At 54.7% G+C, this 18,462-nt stretch overlaps 2 protein-coding genes across 2 annotated transcripts; both read left to right on the top strand.

Moving 5' to 3' along the window:
- The first annotated feature begins 304 nt into the window (after positions 1-304).
- On the top strand, positions 305-7,071 carry LOC131211615 (importin subunit alpha-3). The gene is made up of 6 exons (XM_058205169.1): positions 305-405; positions 665-914; positions 1,970-2,854; positions 2,935-3,261; positions 3,342-3,518; positions 3,611-7,071. Exons 2-6 carry the CDS (start codon positions 846-848, stop codon positions 3,710-3,712), a joined length of 1,560 nt encoding a protein of 519 aa, XP_058061152.1. The 5' UTR covers positions 305-405; positions 665-845; the 3' UTR covers positions 3,713-7,071.
- Positions 7,072-7,589: 518 nt separating this feature from the next.
- Positions 7,590-16,819, top strand: LOC131211722 (probable ribonuclease ZC3H12C). The gene is made up of 5 exons (XM_058205308.1): positions 7,590-8,000; positions 13,755-14,579; positions 14,653-15,118; positions 15,190-15,869; positions 15,948-16,819. Exons 1-5 carry the CDS (start codon positions 7,590-7,592, stop codon positions 16,215-16,217), a joined length of 2,652 nt encoding a protein of 883 aa, XP_058061291.1. The 3' UTR covers positions 16,218-16,819.
- The last annotated feature ends 1,643 nt before the right edge of the window (positions 16,820-18,462 follow it).

Here is an 18,462-nt window from a genome sequence, read left to right as displayed (position 1 = left end):
AATTGTCAACCGTGAACGGCCGCGGTGAGTGTCGGTTTGCGTTTCTTCTGCTTCTCAGACCAAACATTCTGGAATCTATTGGGCCATAGTGTGCACAGTAACAATTAGGTTGAGCAGACAATATCAAAATAATTTCATACATTTGAAGAGCTGAATAAAATAATAAAACTTAAAAATCTTTTTGAAAACCTAGCCACGATGCGTTCCTTGGTTTCCTTTAGGACGTCAAATTTCGTTTGCTACAAGGGCTACACAGCGCTGTCATGAAACGCATTCATTGCAGACTGCGTTTTGTTCCTTTTGACAGCAGCAGTCAAGCTGAGCAGTGCTCGCACTTCGTTTGGAAGGTGGTCAGCGATAGCTAAGGAAAAGCGTGCAAATCGGCGTAAAAGAATCCATGCACGGGTAATTATTATTCGGCGTATTCGTTTGCACGCCGGCATCTGATCGATGATTAGATGTACGCGTTGCAAGAATCCTTCGTTAGCCGACCATCGAAGCCAGAGGCACGGTGAACGGTGAGACCGTGAGTGAGCGTGAGAGAATATTCGCGATTCCTAGCGTAGAAAAATTTGACAGCCGCCGTATTCCCTCTCATCATTCAGTCTCATTTGGGCTTCAGTAAAAAAAAATCGTTCTCACCATTCTCACCATCCTGTTTCAGTTCGTGTGAGTGAACGAGAGCGAAGTGCGACGTGAAGCAAAGGAGCGAGTGAGGCAGCGAGAGCCAGTGAAGTGAGCTTTGTTGGTGTGCGGTGAGCTAGGGCGAAGCAGAGAACAGCACACACGTTCGTTCAGTAGCCGCGAGACAGCAGCAGCAGCAGAAATAAAAATTCCGAACGAAAATGGCGTCGATAGATCCGCAGTCGAAAAATCGAATGCAAGGATTTAAAAACAAAGGAAAAGATCAAGATGTAAGTATACCGCCAGCTTTTCACCGCGTTCGTCCAGTGAGGGCCGTTTTCGGGGCCCGCAAAAGATGGTGAAAGAGTGAAATCAATTCTGTTCTCGCCCCGCTTTTGCCCTTACTACCCGCACTAAAGTGTATTAGGTTCGCTCACCCATGGCGTACGAGAGACGCAAAAGGTGTTTTGTGAATATCCTTCCAGCAAAATCGTGGAACGATACGGAGTGGCATGTTTTTGCGAGCTGTGGAATGGCATAGCCAGCAAAAAGAAATGTTTTTACACAGATAACGCACGGGGGAGTTTAAAAGAAGGGCCCCTCTCGGCTTCTTACTCATCGTTGCAAAAATGTATTTCTTCTCTCGCGAAGCGCCTGTATCAGTCGCGCGGATGGTTGGTAATACGCCGTGCACATTGATGCTGGTGTGGTGGTGGTGACCGATGGCAGTCCGGTGCCTTCTGTTCCTTTGTGTGCTACCCCGATTCCGCTGCGGAGATGATGAATCTTCGTCGTCGCCCGCGGATGATGGACCGCCGCCGCAATCATAAATGTGATGTGCGTGCGTGCGTTTGCCGTGAATTCTATGCAATGGCCGGATTCCATCATCGCGTATGCATTTGTTCCTTCTCTTCTCTCCAGAGAGTGAGCCGCGGCACAGAGCCTTGTAGAGAGCCTGTGCATGCGAAGCGAGTGATATGTGTCGCTCGGTGTGGGTTGGCTACTGCGATGCGAATTTCTAAAGTTTCGCGGAAAAGAAGGCCAATCGCGCGCACTCTGACGGTGGTCTGGTCGCGCGCGCTACGCTCGAGACACACCGAGAAGGTGGTTATTTGTAGCATCGTTGACCTTCCACTGTCACTCACTTGGAACCGTTTACCGGTGGGCGCATGTGGGGAGGAAAGCAACGTTTACTTGACCTCTCGAACGTCAAAAAAAGTTATGATTACGGTTCAGTAGCAAAGTAGGCATAGACGACGGACGCGAAATGTCGAATGGAATGTCCGCGTGTCGAAGAATATGTTCTCAAACTCTTCATCTATCGTACCCCGTGTTGTGTATGCAGGAAATGCGAAGACGGCGAACCGAAGTGACGGTGGAGCTGCGCAAAAACAAACGGGAAGAGACGATCCTCAAGCGACGCAACGTTCCCCAGACCACAGCGGAATCGACGGACGAGGAAGACTACACGCTACAGTCGAATCTGAAGAAGCTGGTCGAAAAGGCAGCCAACAGCAGCGACAAGGACGGCCAGTTGGCGGCCGTGCAGGCAGCCCGCCGCCTACTGTCGTCGGATCGCAATCCGCCTATCAATAATCTTATCGAAAGTGGCATCCTTCCCATCTTAGTCAATTGTCTGGAGCAGGACGACAACCAGGTGCTGCAGTTCGAGGCGGCCTGGGCCCTCACCAACATTGCGTCCGGTACGGCCGTGCAGACGAACCAGGTCGTGCGAGCCGGAGCCGTGCCGTTGTTCCTCCGTCTGCTCGGTTCGCCTGCACCGAACGTGTGCGAGCAGGCCGTCTGGGCGCTCGGCAACATCATCGGCGATGGGCCAACACTGCGCGATTACGTGATCAAGCTCGGCGTCGTAAAGCCGTTGCTGTCGTTCATCAAGCCGGAAATTCCGATCCCCTTCCTGCGCAACGTCACCTGGGTGATCGTGAACCTATGTCGCAACAAGGATCCGCCGCCACCGGTTGCGACGATCCTCGAGATACTGCCGGCCCTCAACATGCTGATTCACCACACGGACATCAACATCCTGGTCGACACGGTATGGGCGCTCAGTTATCTGACGGACGGTGGCAACGAACAGATCCAGCTGGTGATCGATAGTGGGGTGGTGCCGAAGCTGATTCCGCTCCTCTCGCACGTGGAAGTGAAGGTGCAGACCGCTGCCCTGCGAGCGGTCGGCAATATCGTCACCGGATCGGACGACCAAACACAGGTAACCCAGAACCAGACGTTGTGGCCACTTGAATCTCCGTTAACACGCTCGTATACGCTCTCTTCTCTGCACAACAATAGGTGGTGCTGAACTGTGACGCCCTGTCGCACTTCCCCAACCTGCTGTCGCATAACAAGGACAAAATACGCAAAGAGGCCGTCTGGTTCCTGTCCAACATCACGGCGGGCAATCTGGCGCAGGTGCAGGCCGTCATCGATGCCGGTTTGCTGCCGAAGATTATCGACAACCTGAAGCACGGCGAGTTCCAGACACAAAAGGAGGCCGCCTGGGCGATCAGCAACCTCACGATCAGTGGTAATCGTGACCAGGTCGCACAGCTGATACACGATGGTGCCATTCCACCGTTCTGCGATCTGCTGATGTGCCAAGACAGCCAAGTCATCAACGTATGTGTCGTAGGCCCGCCGCGAATCGTTGAAGGCTCGCAAGAACTGACGATGTTTTTGCTTTCTTTCTGCCACCACAGGTTATACTTGATGGCATCAACAACATGCTGAAGCTGGCTGGGCCACACTCGGAGCACATCGCTAATCTGATCGAGGAGTGTGACGGTGTGTCGAAGATCGAGAACTTGCAGAACCACGAGAATCTCGAGATCTACAAGCTCGCGTATGACATTATCGAGCAGTTCTTCTCGGAGGATGTAAGCGAGCTTTCCCTGCCCGATCGTGCCGGTGTGCCGATGATGCGGCTTGCCGTTAATATAAACTGAATTCCGATTCTCTTCCCCGGCAGGCCGACGAAGCCGTTCTGGACGATCTGAGACCAGCGTCGGACGAGAATGCGTTCCAGTTCACGCCGAACCCGAACATTCCCCGCGACGGGTTCAACTTCTAAACCGCACCAGAGTATCGGGGGTGCACGCGCGCGCGAGCGTGCATGGTTTGAGGTTACGACGATTGGTCAAAAGAAGTCAGACAGACGCACGACACACCACACACACAGGACACACCAAGAGACAAACGAAGACTCAAGACGAGACGACGAACGTGCTTACGCACACGCGGCATTCATCTCTACCTTCCTTCCTATCAGCTCAGGCTAGAGGCAACGAACGGTCTGACCGACCTCTCCCCCAGCCGCGCCGGACACGATGATGGGCAGCGACGGACGAATTAGGGCATTTATACGGGACGCGATCCTTTATAGAGAGAACCCCACGGAGGAAGCTGTCCACACTGTGAGAGGGATGCGTTACGATCTATTCTTAATTTGACACCCATAACTGGAAGGCACTTGCCAACAGACGATAGCGCCCGTGTAGGGGAATGCGTTTTGCGTTTCGAGAAGTTTGAAATACAGACTTTTCTCCACTTCCCGGGCCACGGATAGCTGTCCGTGTGAGGAGGCGCAACCGAGAACTACATCAAGGAGTAATTATGTGTTAACACCCTTACGAACGTGGTGAAGACTATTAGAGAGTAAATGTATAATTTTTTGTCAAGTGAAATGAAGCGTTGTTAGGCAAAGAAGAATTCGATTAAATCCACATAAGGCGGGATGGATTCATTGCAGGCAATAGCAGGTTTTCGGCAGTGGAATCCATTCATACACAAACCCCCACACACTACGCTCGTATCAACACCTGTATTTATTGGACGGACTCTCGATGACTTAAGGAACCATTAGACCAATCGACACACACGAATGCGATGGCGGGGGACGAGATCTACCGACTTTCCTCTTTCCATAGACACTAGAGATGATGTTCCGAAGGGATGATTAGGAGTAGAGCGCCTGACGCAGGCAGCAGACGATCACGGAAGCAATGTAGCAACAACTATCGCCATCGCTTGGTGCGGTGCGCGCGAACAGATGAAACAGATTTTAAGAGGTTGTAAGGAGGACGCCCGTGTTTGTACATTTTCGATCCACGACACCGGGAACGCGCGTCACCATGATCAACCTTTTCCGAACTGTCGATTTTAGAGAGCACACGGTGTATTTTTTAACATACCTTTTAGGCTGTTGTTCCGGGGACGCACGCCTCGGGACGGGAGACAAAACCGCCGCACAGACGTATGTGTGCCGCCGTGCTTCAGGCGGATGCAATGGTCATTCGCGAACATTAGGAAGGCGATCCGTTTTGAACGGGGAAATCGACGAAATAGAGAAAAACCGAGTTTGTGGAAGCGCCGCCATATGCGGTGGTACGCTTTCCGTGCAACAGTTTTGTGATCCTAGCACGCGCGCGTGGTCCGCACGGTTTCCGGCGGGTTGCGTGTGGGCGTGTGTGCCGTGTTGTGAGGTATGTCGCATGCGGCTGCCAAAGACGATAGAAGAATTGGGGACGGATTAATTTAGGCGAAGCGAAACGTGCGCAATAGGGGGATGCAATTGACGAAAAAGCTGGGGCCTTTTATTGGGGAGTGACGGGCCGATGGCCAGAGCCGAGCAGGGCAGAGAACTGTTTCGTCTTTTGTTGCGCGCTTTGCAAAGCACACAGATGAGAGGAGAGAGACAGAGAGACAGACGATATTTTTGTAAAATAGTCCATTTATGCATCGTTTTTTGTTGTGTTTTTAATTGCAATTTTCATTGCGCGCTCGGTCGATGACCCCGTTCCGATGGGACGGGATGGCAGGAACCAGCCAGGGCGGCAAGGATCACACACAGACACAACCAGGTGCTGCTGTTGGACGCGCAGCGCACAGTTAACATGAGACGGCGGATGGCAGTAATATGTAATTTATTTTGTATGTCTTATCTAGGAACCAGAATTGACGAGCTTTTCGAAGAGAACCCGAAGGCGCCGGTGCGATCCGTGGTTCTGGTGGGGATCTTGTAATGGATCGATTGTGTAGGGAGAACAAAAGGAAAATTATTAAACAAGGCGAATAGAAGCGTGTTGAAATCTTCGCCACACCGGCGAAGCGCGAAGATATTATGTATAGGCTGTAATATCGGATACGGATCGGCGGCGGTGGTGGAGACCTCCGGTGCCCCGGTGTCCTGGTAAAACAATGGCACAATGAGCGCCACTTTTTGGCAATCGCGTCTGTGACGCACGACGAAGACATGGCTTCGTTTGTGCACCAATAGTATGTGATCGCCGCGGATCGCGCGCACACCTGTTTCAACCTGTGCGGCCGCGCGATGTGTTTGTTGTGGATCAATTCAGTTAAGCTTTAAACAGAAGAGGGAAGAAACGAGAAAGAGTAGTAGAGCGCCTTCGGCCCAGGCATAAAAGGACGCCAGTGATGAAAACGGGCGTGCGCGCACCGGATATGCGCGCGTCGCGCGGCGGTTCCGGAACTGGCTGTCGTTTGTTTTGTCAGTCAGCAAAGTCCCTAGCCGCCGCCGCCGTTGGGTGTAGGGTGTAGGGTTGCGCATGTCCGGGCGTCGCCTGGAATGTTTTTACCCAGAGTGTTTGCCCTCTTGATGGGCAGTTTTGTTTGATTCGGACATAGAAGGGGGTCGACGTGTTTTGCACTCCGCGCAGACAAAGCAAGCGGTTGTGGCGGCGACGGTGGCGACGACGACGGATGACAAAGGGGGTGTCCGATGTTGGGGCGGTAATTTAAACTTGTATAAATTCTATATATAAAAGTATATATATATATACAACAACCCACACACACAGAAGACGCGAGACACGGACGGCCAAAACTTTATTTCAAACAAACGCCAAACGGCGCCACACAAACCAGCACCCGGTGCAGAACTGTGTTTGAGACGAGGGTACTCAGTTCGATTTGAAGAGAAACGAACGGACGAAAAACACAATCGCGCGCGATCTTTTCTTTCGATTCCACACCAGCGACACAACAACCAACCGAACCACAATAGGAGGTCGCCCAGAAGGGTTGGCGAGTGAACCACACCAGCGCAGGAAACTTCAGAGAGAGAGACACACAGTAACACGCAGCTCCTCCCACGCCGCCAGCAGAGGGAAAGTCAGACAGACACAGCTTATTCAGATCCGATTTTGCCCGTGTCCTTCTGCGAAGAAATGACGGAAAACGATAAAACAAAATACCATTCAAAAAATACACACATTCTGCTCTCTTCCCTGTTATGCCGAACCGATTGCCGACCGAGAATCCGAGTGTGGGTAAGGATCGACGCGCTCCGTCGCCACAGCACAGAGCCGCGCGCATATCACAGTGCTCCGGGTTGGGGTCAAGCAATGTAACAAAGTATCCTCTAAACCCCTCTGCCCCAGCAGAGCGCTCTCCGACACTTCTACAATAAAACAAACTTTCGCACTCATTTTAAAAGAAAGTCTACATCCCACAAGTGCGTGGCTCCCACTTTATTTACCAAACACGTGGATTACTTCTTCCCGTGGTCTAGTAGTCACTGGAAGAGAAACAGTCGGTGCGGCCGGGAACGGCGCACGAAATTAACGGTACGTTTGAATCGAATTTCCGTGCCTGCCGTCGCGGCGCGCGCGGCAGTTCCGAATGGACGCACCACAGTGACAGAGCGTGTTGTTTTCGCTCAGTGTGTGCGCGCGTGTGTTGGTGCGCTCGGTGCGTTTCTGTTTTGTTGATGGAATGTAAAAGTTTTCCGTATCGCGCAAAAGTCAGTCCGGAGCGGCCGATGCGATCGATTGTGTTCGAACTTTAATCGCGTGATGTGCGGTCGTAGTAGCAGCTGAGAGCAGCTTTTACAGCTTCGCAGTGACGATACGGCTACGCGACGTTTTCATCTGTGATCCCCCAGCGCGGATTGACTCTCGGCGCGCGGCTGCAATGGTTGTCGAACGACGATGGAATTAAAGCATCCTTCGCAGCACAACCATCACGCGTCACCGTCGCCGTTGTCGCCACCAGCCACCGTCATATCGTCGTATCAAAGGCACAACCTGACCGGTGGGCTCGGTGGTGAACCCTCGGCGCTATTCCCACGGCCACCACCCTTGACGGTGCGCGTACGACGGAAGAATCTCGCGGCCCTGCCGAGCATCGGGGAAAAGTTGAGCGCAATATTCGGTGTCCAGCTGCAGGAAGTGGTGCTGCCGCCCGAGGATGAACAGCAGCAGCAGTCGCAGTCACAGTCGCCGTTTGCTACGTTTCTGCTGGTGGACGAAGGTTCTGGTTGTCAGCCGGTCGCTGCGGGCGGTAGCGTGGCAACGGGCAGCAGCAGCAGCAGCAACGGTGACCTAATCACTCATGTACAGGTAAAGTGAGCCACACGGGACTGGATGGGTTTGTTTGGGGCGCTCCCCGTGACAGCATGGCGCGAGCGCGGGTGCGGGCGCGGGGTCGCACAAGAAACTTGTTTTTCGTCACTCCGCGCGCTCTCGCTGCGTGCCACTCCGCATTGTTTTACGCAGTGGCAACAAATGAACGTGCGACGCAGCCCGGGGGATTGAGCGTGTAAACCCGGAGCACCGTAGAGCAGGCTCCCCGGGCTGCACCCAAACTGCACCAACGGGCTGGAAGGGTCGAAAAAAACGCAACTGCATCATGAGTTTCCGTTGGCTCAGCCGCGTGATAAGGAACCGGTGAATGGGCACCTTGAAGGGGTTTCCCAATCAATCTAAAGTCATACGAGCGGAAGAACCGCACGGATATCAGTAGCATGTGCCCCCACCCCCCGACTGATAAGCTATCGTCTACTATACTTCCGTTGTTTCTTCTTCTCCGTTTTAGCGTATTGACTTACCATTGGCCGGTTCCCGAAATCGGGCTCGATCAATCATACACCGGTTCCGCTCGGAAGTTGTTACCGCAAAGCACTGGCACTGGGCAATAAACTGGCGCGCTTATCGATGCGCTTTGACGGGGGGGGGGGGGGGCACAACTGATTTGCTGGCGACGGCCACATGTGTTAGCGTCGCACCCATGCCTAACAATAGCGCGATGGCAGCGCCGGTTATCAGCGCGCCGAAAGACGTCCGCTCCGTTGATAAAGATAGGATGCATCGTTGACCGTCGCGAGTTTCGGGAACCGCCTGATGGAGATAGTAAAGCCACCGGGGTCCGGAATTAAGGTTGAATCGAATTTTGAACCATATTGGCTGGCTGCACACCACTATCGGTGGTCTGCTTTTTTCGGGCGCCAAACCTGGGCCAGGTTCTCTTAATCAAAGAACAGTCGCGGAAGAAGCACATGTGGGCAGGCATTCTGATTTGCGTCATCGGCCGTACCGGTAGTCATGGGACGTACGGGAATCGGGTGGCACATATCTTGGGATCTGGAGGGGGTCTTTGGCTGGTTTTCAAACAGTTTTTTGCATTTTCTCCGTGTTTGGTCAAAATCAAGCGAATGCTACCGTGGCCAAAAAGTAACGGGAGGCCGCTCCAAGAATATGTCGAAGGCTTTTCAAAGTTATAAGCTAAATCCGGATATTTTTTATGTCAGGGAACGTCGATCGGATGATCTTCAAACATCGATGATCCGTCAACGGCTCATCTTTTGGACGTAGAGCTGGTCAATCATTTCCTTGAGTGACCCCGCTGCGGAAGATGCGCGCGCCCCCCCGGCCAGGCCAGCGACGAATGTGGGAAGAAGAGAGCACCAAAGAACAGCCCCCCCCGGAGGCGCCTATGGAGGCTTGACCGTCGTCGGCGGAAAGTGTCGTCACTGGGTTAAATTTAGAACATTATGCTTCAACTGTCGCGGCCGGTGGCCGTCTCGAAAGCGTGACGGCTCTCGCGATCACTTCGCTCCCAAGGTTGCGTGTGCGCCAATGTCCTTTTGGAATGTCTCTTTCACTTTGGCGCTGCTGTCCAGCGTTATCCAGCGTGCTTAGAACTACGCCTAGAAGTGGGTCAAGCCGTACGAATGTTGCCCCCACAACACGGTCGTGCTGCAGGGCGCTGTTTGCACGCAACGTGGCTACTGGTCAAACTGGTGCCCCACGACCGGAAAATACTCGCATGATTTTGCACCCCTTTCTGTCTCTCTCTTTCGCTGTTGGTGATCGAAGTATCGAAAGACGGGGACCGCTGGAATGAATCGCCCGGATGATCGCCGGTTCTTTGGAGAAGTGAAGATGAGTTGTTATGCAAAGCGGTTCCCTGTGGCTGCCGGCGCAAAGACCCCCGGCAAGCAGCGAAAGGTGAAGAAACGTTTAGAAACGATGTGCTCACCACTTATGGCGATCGAAAGATCCAGAGATATTGACTGTCTGAAACGTGGGTTTCTATGCTCCACGGCGGCGGCGGCGGGGTTTTTTGAGTTTTGTTTCTAATCGTCAGGAGTCCAATCCAACGACCCCCACCGGCCGACCGGTCCCACCTGATCACTCGCCTTTTCGCCGCTCTCTGCGCTCTCCGGCCACATCCGGGTTTAAATTTGTGCAATAAACTAACCAACATTAGCAAAGCACAGCATAAAAAAGGCCAGCCGCAGCAGCGGGCCAACACCAACACAGGGGCGCGCACGTTCGTAGCCACGGATTTGGTTTTTTACACCACCCAAAGACCTCACCGAAGAGGATGATCATGTGGCGCACGCGGTTCTAGACGACTTCCCACGTCGCTGCTCTCCACGATCGCACCGAAGACGTGGCGGCCACCCGATTTCTCTTTTCCACGGGAAACCCGGATCGGCCGGTCAACCCGTTCTGGAGCCGTTATGGGTAGCGAAACTGTAGCGCCATTGATGGGCTCGGTTTTGCGTCATCGGAGTCACCTGCGCTCACGGTCACGATCTTCCTCAACGTGCGCGCTGTGTGATCGTCATAAATCATAAAACTCCGATCCTCCATCCCAGCTAATGACCATCGCACTCGCTGGCCACCGGGCAAAGGTTACGCCGCGGCCTGTCATATAGTTCGCTTCAAGTCCGGGTTCGAGCACGATGTGCGAGATAAACGACAGACGGGAACAAGTACGAAAAAAGCCGTATTTGGCCACGACATTCACACCGATTACTGTTAGATAACAATTTGCCTCCCTGATCGTCGGGGCTATTTTGGCTACTCAAGCGTTTCGGCGATCGATTGATCGTACTTGCTTAAAGAAACTCCTTCCGGATATCCCCACGATCACGATCGCAGTTCAAGCCGGAATTCCCAAAACGAGATCGGGTCACGATCGGGGAAGATCGCCTCAATTGCTGTGCGCCGGTCCGAGAGAAAGTGTCCGTCCGTCTCGAAGCCTTCTTTCCGCTCCTGTTGGTACACAATGCCCACACCCCGGGCATTGTCCATGCCCGTGCCCCCGTGTGTTGCGGATTTTCCTGGCTCCCGGGTTGCGCGGTACGGATCGCTACTTCCGGTTGCCGGCCGCGGGGTCGGGGGACTCAAAAACCCATTTGTCAAACCCTTTGCAATGGGCGCGAGTGCGAGTGAGAGAGAGAGGGAGCGAGAGAGAGAGAGCAAGCCGGATATCGGGATCCGGTTGTCTCCGACGGTCTGTGTGCGTCTGCCGTCGTCGGTCAGCTGGACTTTCACCGACACCGCGGCGACCAAAGAAAGAGCGCCCTCTGCTCGTCGCCCTGACGCGAAAGGGAGAAAAGTTCGAGCCGATCGGGCCGCCTTTTATCTTCTCGCGTGGATCCGGATGTGAAATTGCGCGCTTATCGACGACGACGTGCCGTGCACGTGCCGGGCGTGATGTGGCGAAATTGGCCGACGTTCCGGACGCTCCTCCTAATCCGCCACCGGGCCATCCGGTTTGTGCAAACCAAAACTGCATGTTCAAGGTCGTGCGCACCTGACGCAGCGCACGTCACTGTTGATAAGCGGTATCATGCCACCTGGCCCCGAGATCCGTCCCCGAAAACCGGGGGACGGAGCATTGACGCCACTGCTGCATCCGTGTTCCGTCCCGTTCAAAACAATAACATTTGGAACGCTAACGCCAGATGATAAGGCCGCATCGCCGTTCTTCGACATCAGATAAAGCCGAAGACTCTTGTGAGGCTTTCGAACGGGGGGAGGGTTCCGGGTCCGAATCTCATTCTCAAACGCCCACACCGGGATGGCTCCGCCGCCGTGGGATTTCTTGGCCTCCGAGGTCCGGGAGAAAACGTTCCGCGAACGGCTCGCGATCGCGGCGAAGGAAAACTTTCGCCCACCCCGACCCGACGCGCGATCGTTAATGGGCGCCCTGTTGCCGGAAACGTGCCGGCGATGACGGGGTGGGGGGCACGCGGGTAGAGATCCGGCTCTCTTTCGAAGATTGGCACACACCCGGAGATGAACTCTCTTATCAATGTCCAGTCCTTCAAAGGGCGGCCCATTCGGCGTCTCAGTCTCAGCGAGCGAGCGAGCGAGAGAACTGCGAATGACGTGATCATCTTCTTCAACCGGGGGGGCCAGCCGACCAGTTCCGGTTCGTTCGCGTGTGAGAACCGCGCGCAGGGGTCGCGCCACAACAAAACAACCTGCACGAGAGAGAGAGAAAGAGAGATGGAGAGCACAAGAGAGAGAGAGTGATAGTGAAACAAAAACTCTTTCTCCAAGCGCGACGCACACTGACACGCACGCACACAAAAATCTCGGCTTGGCCACTCGTGACCGCGATCGTGTCCGTCTTCTGCAGCCCCCCCTCACAATGGCGATCGCCCCTCGGAGCGGGGGACGGCGAGAAATTGGAATTAAAATTTTGCTACGTTGAATGAATGGAAAACAGTCGCCGTCCACCGTTCGGGCCGAGAGCTCGTCGCCGCGCAGATCCGCAAGCTGTTTCTCGTGTGTGCGTGGAATTTGGCCGTCCCGGCGCCGCCCGCCCGGATTTGTCCGCAGTGTGTGGCGCAGTGCGCCAGGCGGATTAGAGGGTGCCCCCGAAGCCGCCGCGCCAAAATCAACAAGCCCCAGACGGGTGTCGGCGCCCTTCGTTCGTTCGCTTGTCGGTGCAGGCGCACCGAAGGAGGATGTTTACTTTGGCGTGCGATCGCGGAGGAGCGATCGTAGAGAAAGGTGAAACGATCGATCGCGCAGAGTGTACTGAGTGTACGGCTTTCGAGTGCAGTAGTGAATAGTACACGATCGTGGGCCCGTCGATCGAAACCGAAAGCTCTGCAGTCGGTGTGAGTGCACCAAGCGGAAACGCGTGCACGATCGATCGCACGATCTGGCGCGCTGACGTCACGCCGGTGGCAGCATCTACGGCGAATGCGTGTAAGAGAGTGTGAGAGAGACCAGGCGCGATCGCAAGAGTGGCGAGAGGTGGCGATCGCGTGACGTCACGCAAATTTCGTACATTCCATTCCGCCAAAGTCCGGGTTGCCGTTTGAGTGTGTCTGTGCGCCAGGCGATCCCAAAAAAGGGGGGTTAACCCCCGGGGGCCCTCCAGCGAGCGAGCCTAGAGCGGAGAGGATCACATCCGCGTTGGGTTCGGCACTCGCCCACAGTGCTGTGGACTCCGCGTCGTGGACCGGACACGGACACCTGCCGTCCCTCCCTGCCGCCTGTGATTGAGATCGCGATCGCGATCGTGTGAGTGGTGGTGCGGAATTAATCAATGAGTTAAGCTCATCTTCGGCAATCCGCGAGCCGGTGTCTGGCGTTCCCGTAACAGTTCCTAAGGCGCTCCAGGGGAGTGACAATAAGTAGAAGACTAGAAGTAGAAGAAAAGTGCTTGAAAATGCTCATCACATCCAGCTTCAGTCAGAAGGTAAATGATCGTTCGCAAAACCGTGTTGTGATAATAATGTGTCGTGGCCACCCGGGAGGCGAGGGTTGAAATGGTATCGTTGCGGCCCCACAACAACAACAACAATGACGCGCGCGCACCCTCCAAGGTCGTTGGCAGCCACTCGGCGGCGGTCAATATTTAGCAGCAAACAGCGCCGTCCAGTGGGTGCGCGCGAAGACGAGGCTGTCGTCATTCGTGCGGCCAAGATCCGGTTCAATGTAACACGTTATTTTTCGTCTGGTGCTCGTTTGTCGAGCGAGAGGGATGCGGTTTTCGATAGGTTTACTGTTCGATCGGGCTCGACCGTACTAATGCGCGCGTTGCGTTCTCTCTCCCGGCAGCAATTCATCGACTCGCTGTGCACGAACGAGGCAGAAGACTCGAGCTATGACAGTGACTGCGAGGCCGAGGACCTGTCCCACGAGCAGGTGTCCCGCACGACCAGCGACACCCTTGGCCAGGAGTTTGCCGAATACGTGAGCCTCGGCAGTGCCGGCCATCATCACTATCAGCAGGCCCCCCAGCAGCAGCATGGTCACGGGGCGACGGACATCTTGGAGACGGCGGCCGAGCACTCGCCCGGGTACCAGCAGCGGGTCGAGTTCGCCCTGAAGCTCGGCTACACCGAGCGGTTGGTGCAGGCCGCACTGCAGCGGCTCGGTCCCAACCCGGCCCAGAACGAGCTGCTGGCGGAACTGATCAAGCTCGGTTCGCAGCCCGGAGCGAAAGGTGGCAACGAGTTCATCATCGACTGCCACCACGCGGGGTCTGGGGGCGATGCTGCCGGTCGCGGTTTGGCGGTAGACCGCCCTGCCGTGGACCCGGTGGTGGGGTCGATCGGTGGCGCTGGAGGCGCTGGTGGTGGCGAGGAATCGTTGCGCTCGATCGTGATCGACGGGAGTAACGTGGCGATGAGCCACGGCAACAAGGAAGTGTTTTCCTGCCGCGGCATCCGGCTGTGTGTGGACTGGTTCAAGAACCGGGGCCACAAAGAGATCACGGTGTTTGTGCCGAAGTGGCGCAAGGAGAGCTCCCGGCCGGACAACCCGGTCAAGGATGGCGAGATACTGAGCGAGCTGGAAAAGGAGCGGATGCTCGTCTTCACCCCGTCACGGCTCGTTGGCGGCAAGCGGATGGTGTGCTACGACGATCGCTACATTCTGAAGGTAAGATCGCGCGCACCGACCGCCCGACGGCATCTCTTTATCGCTCTCCCCCCCCCGCCCTTTCTCGTGCCAGCTCGCGGCAGAAAACGACGGAATCGTCGTCTCGAACGACAACTACCGGGATCTGGTGCAGGAGAGCTCCGAGTTCAAGAAGGTCGTCGAAGAGCGGGTACTGATGTACTCGTTCGTGAACGATCGCTTCATGCCGCCGGACGATCCACTCGGCCGGTCCGGGCCGACGTTGGACAACTTTCTGCGGATGCAGCCACGCAAGGGCGACCCGCCACCTCCGTGCCCGTACGGCAAGAAGTGCACCTATGGTAATAAGTGCAAGTTCTACCACCCGGAGCGGGGCAGCCTACCGCACAAATCCGTCACCGAGCGGCTGTCGGAGTACGCGGCCCGCCACCTGCAGGCGCGCAGTGGACTCGATGCTGGCGGCGGTGGCCGCAGTGCGGTCCAAGGCAAATCACTTAGCGTTCCGCTCAGCAACAGCAGCAGCGAGACTAGTCCCATCAACGAGAAGCGGAAAGCACTGTGTAAGTTGTGGCGGCGGATTTTTTCCCATTCCTGGCCCACTCTCTGACGGCATTACGGCATTTTTTTGCAGGTCGCACAAGGTCGAACGTACCACCGCCCGACAGCAACACGTACGGGCCAGGTCTGTCCTCGGATCACCTGGTACCGCCCGTGCATCATCCGGGTGCTCGGCCACCGCCAGCACAGCAACAGTTGCCTTTCCTCGCACCTCCGCCGCTTCCAGTGGCCAGTAACCGGCCGTGGGATCTTTCGCCACCGCAGCACCACCCGGCCAGCAGCAGCCACGGCAGTCTGGTGGACGTGCAGCAGATATTCCCCAAATCTCATAGCATAGAAAATATTTCTAAGGAACCGACGTACGGTGGCCTGCACTCGGCGATGCTACATTCCACCGCCGGCTGTTATGGTGCGGCGGCGCAAATGTGGACCCGTCCGGCTCCGTCGCAACAGCAACCGCCGGGTGAGGGGCTCGATCCAAACGCCGGCCTGGTCGATAGCGTCAATCTGCACCGCAAGCTGCAGCGTCAACTGACGCTCAATCCGGCTGGGTGCGATCCGCGGATCTATCAGATGCAAAGGCTCCAGCAGCAGCAGCAGCAGCAGCAGTCGCAACAGGCCCAGGGCTCTCCGCAGCAGCAGCAGCAGCACCAGCACCATTCCGCCGTTCAACTGTCACCTCACAGGCCACTGGCTCCGTCGCTGAGCGGTGGCACGCGGCCATCGCCTCCCTCGCAGTGGGAACCGCACCAGGTACGCATTGACTGAGCCACCGAACCGACCACACGGGTAGCTTACCAACGCTTTTTGTACATTTTGTTGCACGCGCAGCACGTGACACGCATCGCGTCGGCCCCGGATACGGTCCGCCCGTGGCACAATGGGCCACCGCCAGCGTCGTCCTCCGAACCGCATATCAATCTCGGCAGTCACGCACGGCAGCAGCAACAGCAGCAGCAAGACCAGCGGCGCCGTTTGCACTACCACCTGGCCAGTATCTTTCCCGAGGAGCAGGTGCAAACCGTCATGCAGATGTACCCGGACGAGACGAACCCACAGAAAATCTGTGGCGCCATCTTGGCCATGTTCCCCAAGATGTAGTGAGCGCGCGCGGTCGGGCGGCCCGGCCCGTCGGCGGCCGGCGGAATACTCAAACACACTCCACACGCACCTAGTGTTAAGGCCACTTACGGTCCGCCCTTTTCTCCGCTTCCTTTCTTCTCTGCGCGAAAGAGCGAGAGAAGGGGCAAGCGAAAGGCCGAGCGAGCGAGAGAGAAATATTTATCGGTAGCTATGGTTACTACGCACGATGGGAAGGACCCGTTTTGGTGCACATTGGCGCGCATTATTATGTTATTACTTTAAACGCAGTAATTATATTAGTAATTTTATTGTAGTTTAAATCTGATGATGGCCGGCCGTGCTGCGCACATCACGGCGCAGGGAATAACGGCAACCGAAATCGAATCGCATCCGCGAAGGGTGTCCGCGCCCGCGCCACTAGAGAGGGGAGCCCACAGCAAGCGAAAAATCTCACTAACGACGTTTGACGTGTATTTTAATTTTTAAATCGTGTGTGTGCGTGTGTGTGCATAGCAACGGCGCCGAGCGCAGCGGCGCGTCTTCCATCAACTCAGCGGCGCGCCATCAGATGTCGCGGCGCGCCGCTAATGTGCTGACCCGTATCCGGAACTCAAACTTAGTGCCGGAGACGAAGAAAAACAGGCAAAATTACCCCTCCTTCGTCCCTATTGTAACATTTATACAGAGAGTATTGTATCGCTCTCTCTCTCTCTCTCCTTTTATGATAACCACGAGCAGCAGGAAAACGAACAAAAACGAAAACATTACCTTACTACTTACTACTACACAACAACAACAACTACTACTACTACTATTTGTGATTCTACTACTACATACTACTACTACCCGTTTATATCCTTACATCCCCTTATACAGATTACTAGACGAGACGAGTAGAGACATTCAAATAGCGTGTAGTGTAGTGTTCGAGTGAATCGGTTCGGTCACCGGTTCGGATTTTACTTGTTACTATGACGACGTGTTGTGGCATCTCCACATCAACCGACAACGCTGGTGGCTGCAATACTATTGTGTCGGTAAGATCACTGTTCGGAGGGGAGGCCGGAAAAGCGTAAAACAAAAAACCTTAGGACAAATGGTAGAAACGAGTAGGGCAGTGCTTATAAGGGAGAGTAAGAGAGAGAGAGAGAGAGCGAGAGAGAGAGCGAGAGAGAGAGAGAGAGAGAGAGAGAGAGAGAGAGCGAGCGAGAGAGAGAGAGAGAGAGAGAGAGAGAGCATCAAAGATGCGTGGCCGTTAGTTCTTCACTTCATATTGGAGTATGGTTTCGTGTAGCTATGAATGATAGGGGAAAAAAAACAGTGAGAATGTAGGCAAACGTAGCACCTTTTCTAACTCGCGTTTTTTCATTTCCTTCGCCGCTAGGCACAAGTATTCACCGGCCGGGTGTTATCTTTTGCTTCGGTTTACCTCCAGTGCGTTGTTTTTGTTCATATGTTATCCCTTTTGCTGTCCCCACAACGTCAGCGTACGCGACTTGGGAGGGACACTTTTAGCACACTAGAATACGGAGAGCAGCTGCATCTGCATTCTGACGACTCGAGATGAGATAGGCAGCATCAACCACACACACAAAGTTAAACAGACAGTTGGCAAACACCTAAACAGGTGGGCCGCGCGTGTACACAGCAATCGCACAACTACTTAATGTGTAATGAGTAACAAAAGCATAGTTAACAGTTGCGACTCGCGCAGGAGACACGTACATCGGAAGTAGGACGCGACTTGATGGGGCCGCGGTGGGCATCCACGCTAAAAAAGAGGACGCATGTTTGTTGCTGATGGCTATAGGAAGAATATAAAACACACACAAAGTGGGACTTATGACGGGGGCCGCGAACTGCATCCTGGTAGAACCAAATGGAGTTTCTGTTTTTCTTAGCAATACTTTTGGAAAGAAATCTTCGTCAACCGAGGAGGACGAACTTTTTCGTCTCCTTATCCGGCCACCACAATCCCCGAGCGGTCCTGCCCTACAATAAAGATTCCCTCCACCACTCGCGTTCGAGGGCATTCGTCCACCATCTCGTTGCACCCGCCATCTCAAACGAGGTCTACCAATACAGTATGGTCGAGAAACAAAGTGATTTAAAAATATACAATGCAGTCACATCTATTAGTAACATACTTTGAAAGGTGCGTTTTTCCTGTTTCAAGCACATCCAAATTCATACAAATCGATTGACAGATGGAAAAATTGTGATGGTACTTTTATTGGTGGGCTTAGTACGCATCTTACAGCCG

Source organism: Anopheles bellator, chromosome 2 (assembly GCF_943735745.2).
Source record: "Anopheles bellator chromosome 2, idAnoBellAS_SP24_06.2, whole genome shotgun sequence".
NCBI lineage: Eukaryota > Metazoa > Arthropoda > Insecta > Diptera > Culicidae > Anopheles > Anopheles bellator.
The sequence above is the reverse complement of the archived record's forward strand: the minus strand, read 5'-3'. Positions and strand labels throughout refer to the sequence as shown.

Bases quoted from the DNA above. Each gene is read 5' to 3' on its own strand.
- LOC131211615 (XM_058205169.1), top strand. From the start codon at position 846: ATGGCGTCGATAGATCCGCAGTCGAAAAATCGAATGCAAGGATTTAAA. The intron at 3,262-3,341 runs GTATGTGTCGTA...CTGCCACCACAG, and splicing joins AAGACAGCCAAGTCATCAAC to GTTATACTTGATGGCATCAA. The intron at 3,519-3,610 runs GTAAGCGAGCTT...CTTCCCCGGCAG, and splicing joins AGCAGTTCTTCTCGGAGGAT to GCCGACGAAGCCGTTCTGGA.
- LOC131211722 (XM_058205308.1), top strand. From the start codon at position 7,590: ATGGAATTAAAGCATCCTTCGCAGCACAACCATCACGCGTCACCGTCG. The intron at 8,001-13,754 runs GTAAAGTGAGCC...CTCTCCCGGCAG, and splicing joins ACCTAATCACTCATGTACAG to CAATTCATCGACTCGCTGTG. The intron at 15,119-15,189 runs GTAAGTTGTGGC...ATTTTTTTGCAG, and splicing joins CGAGAAGCGGAAAGCACTGT to GTCGCACAAGGTCGAACGTA.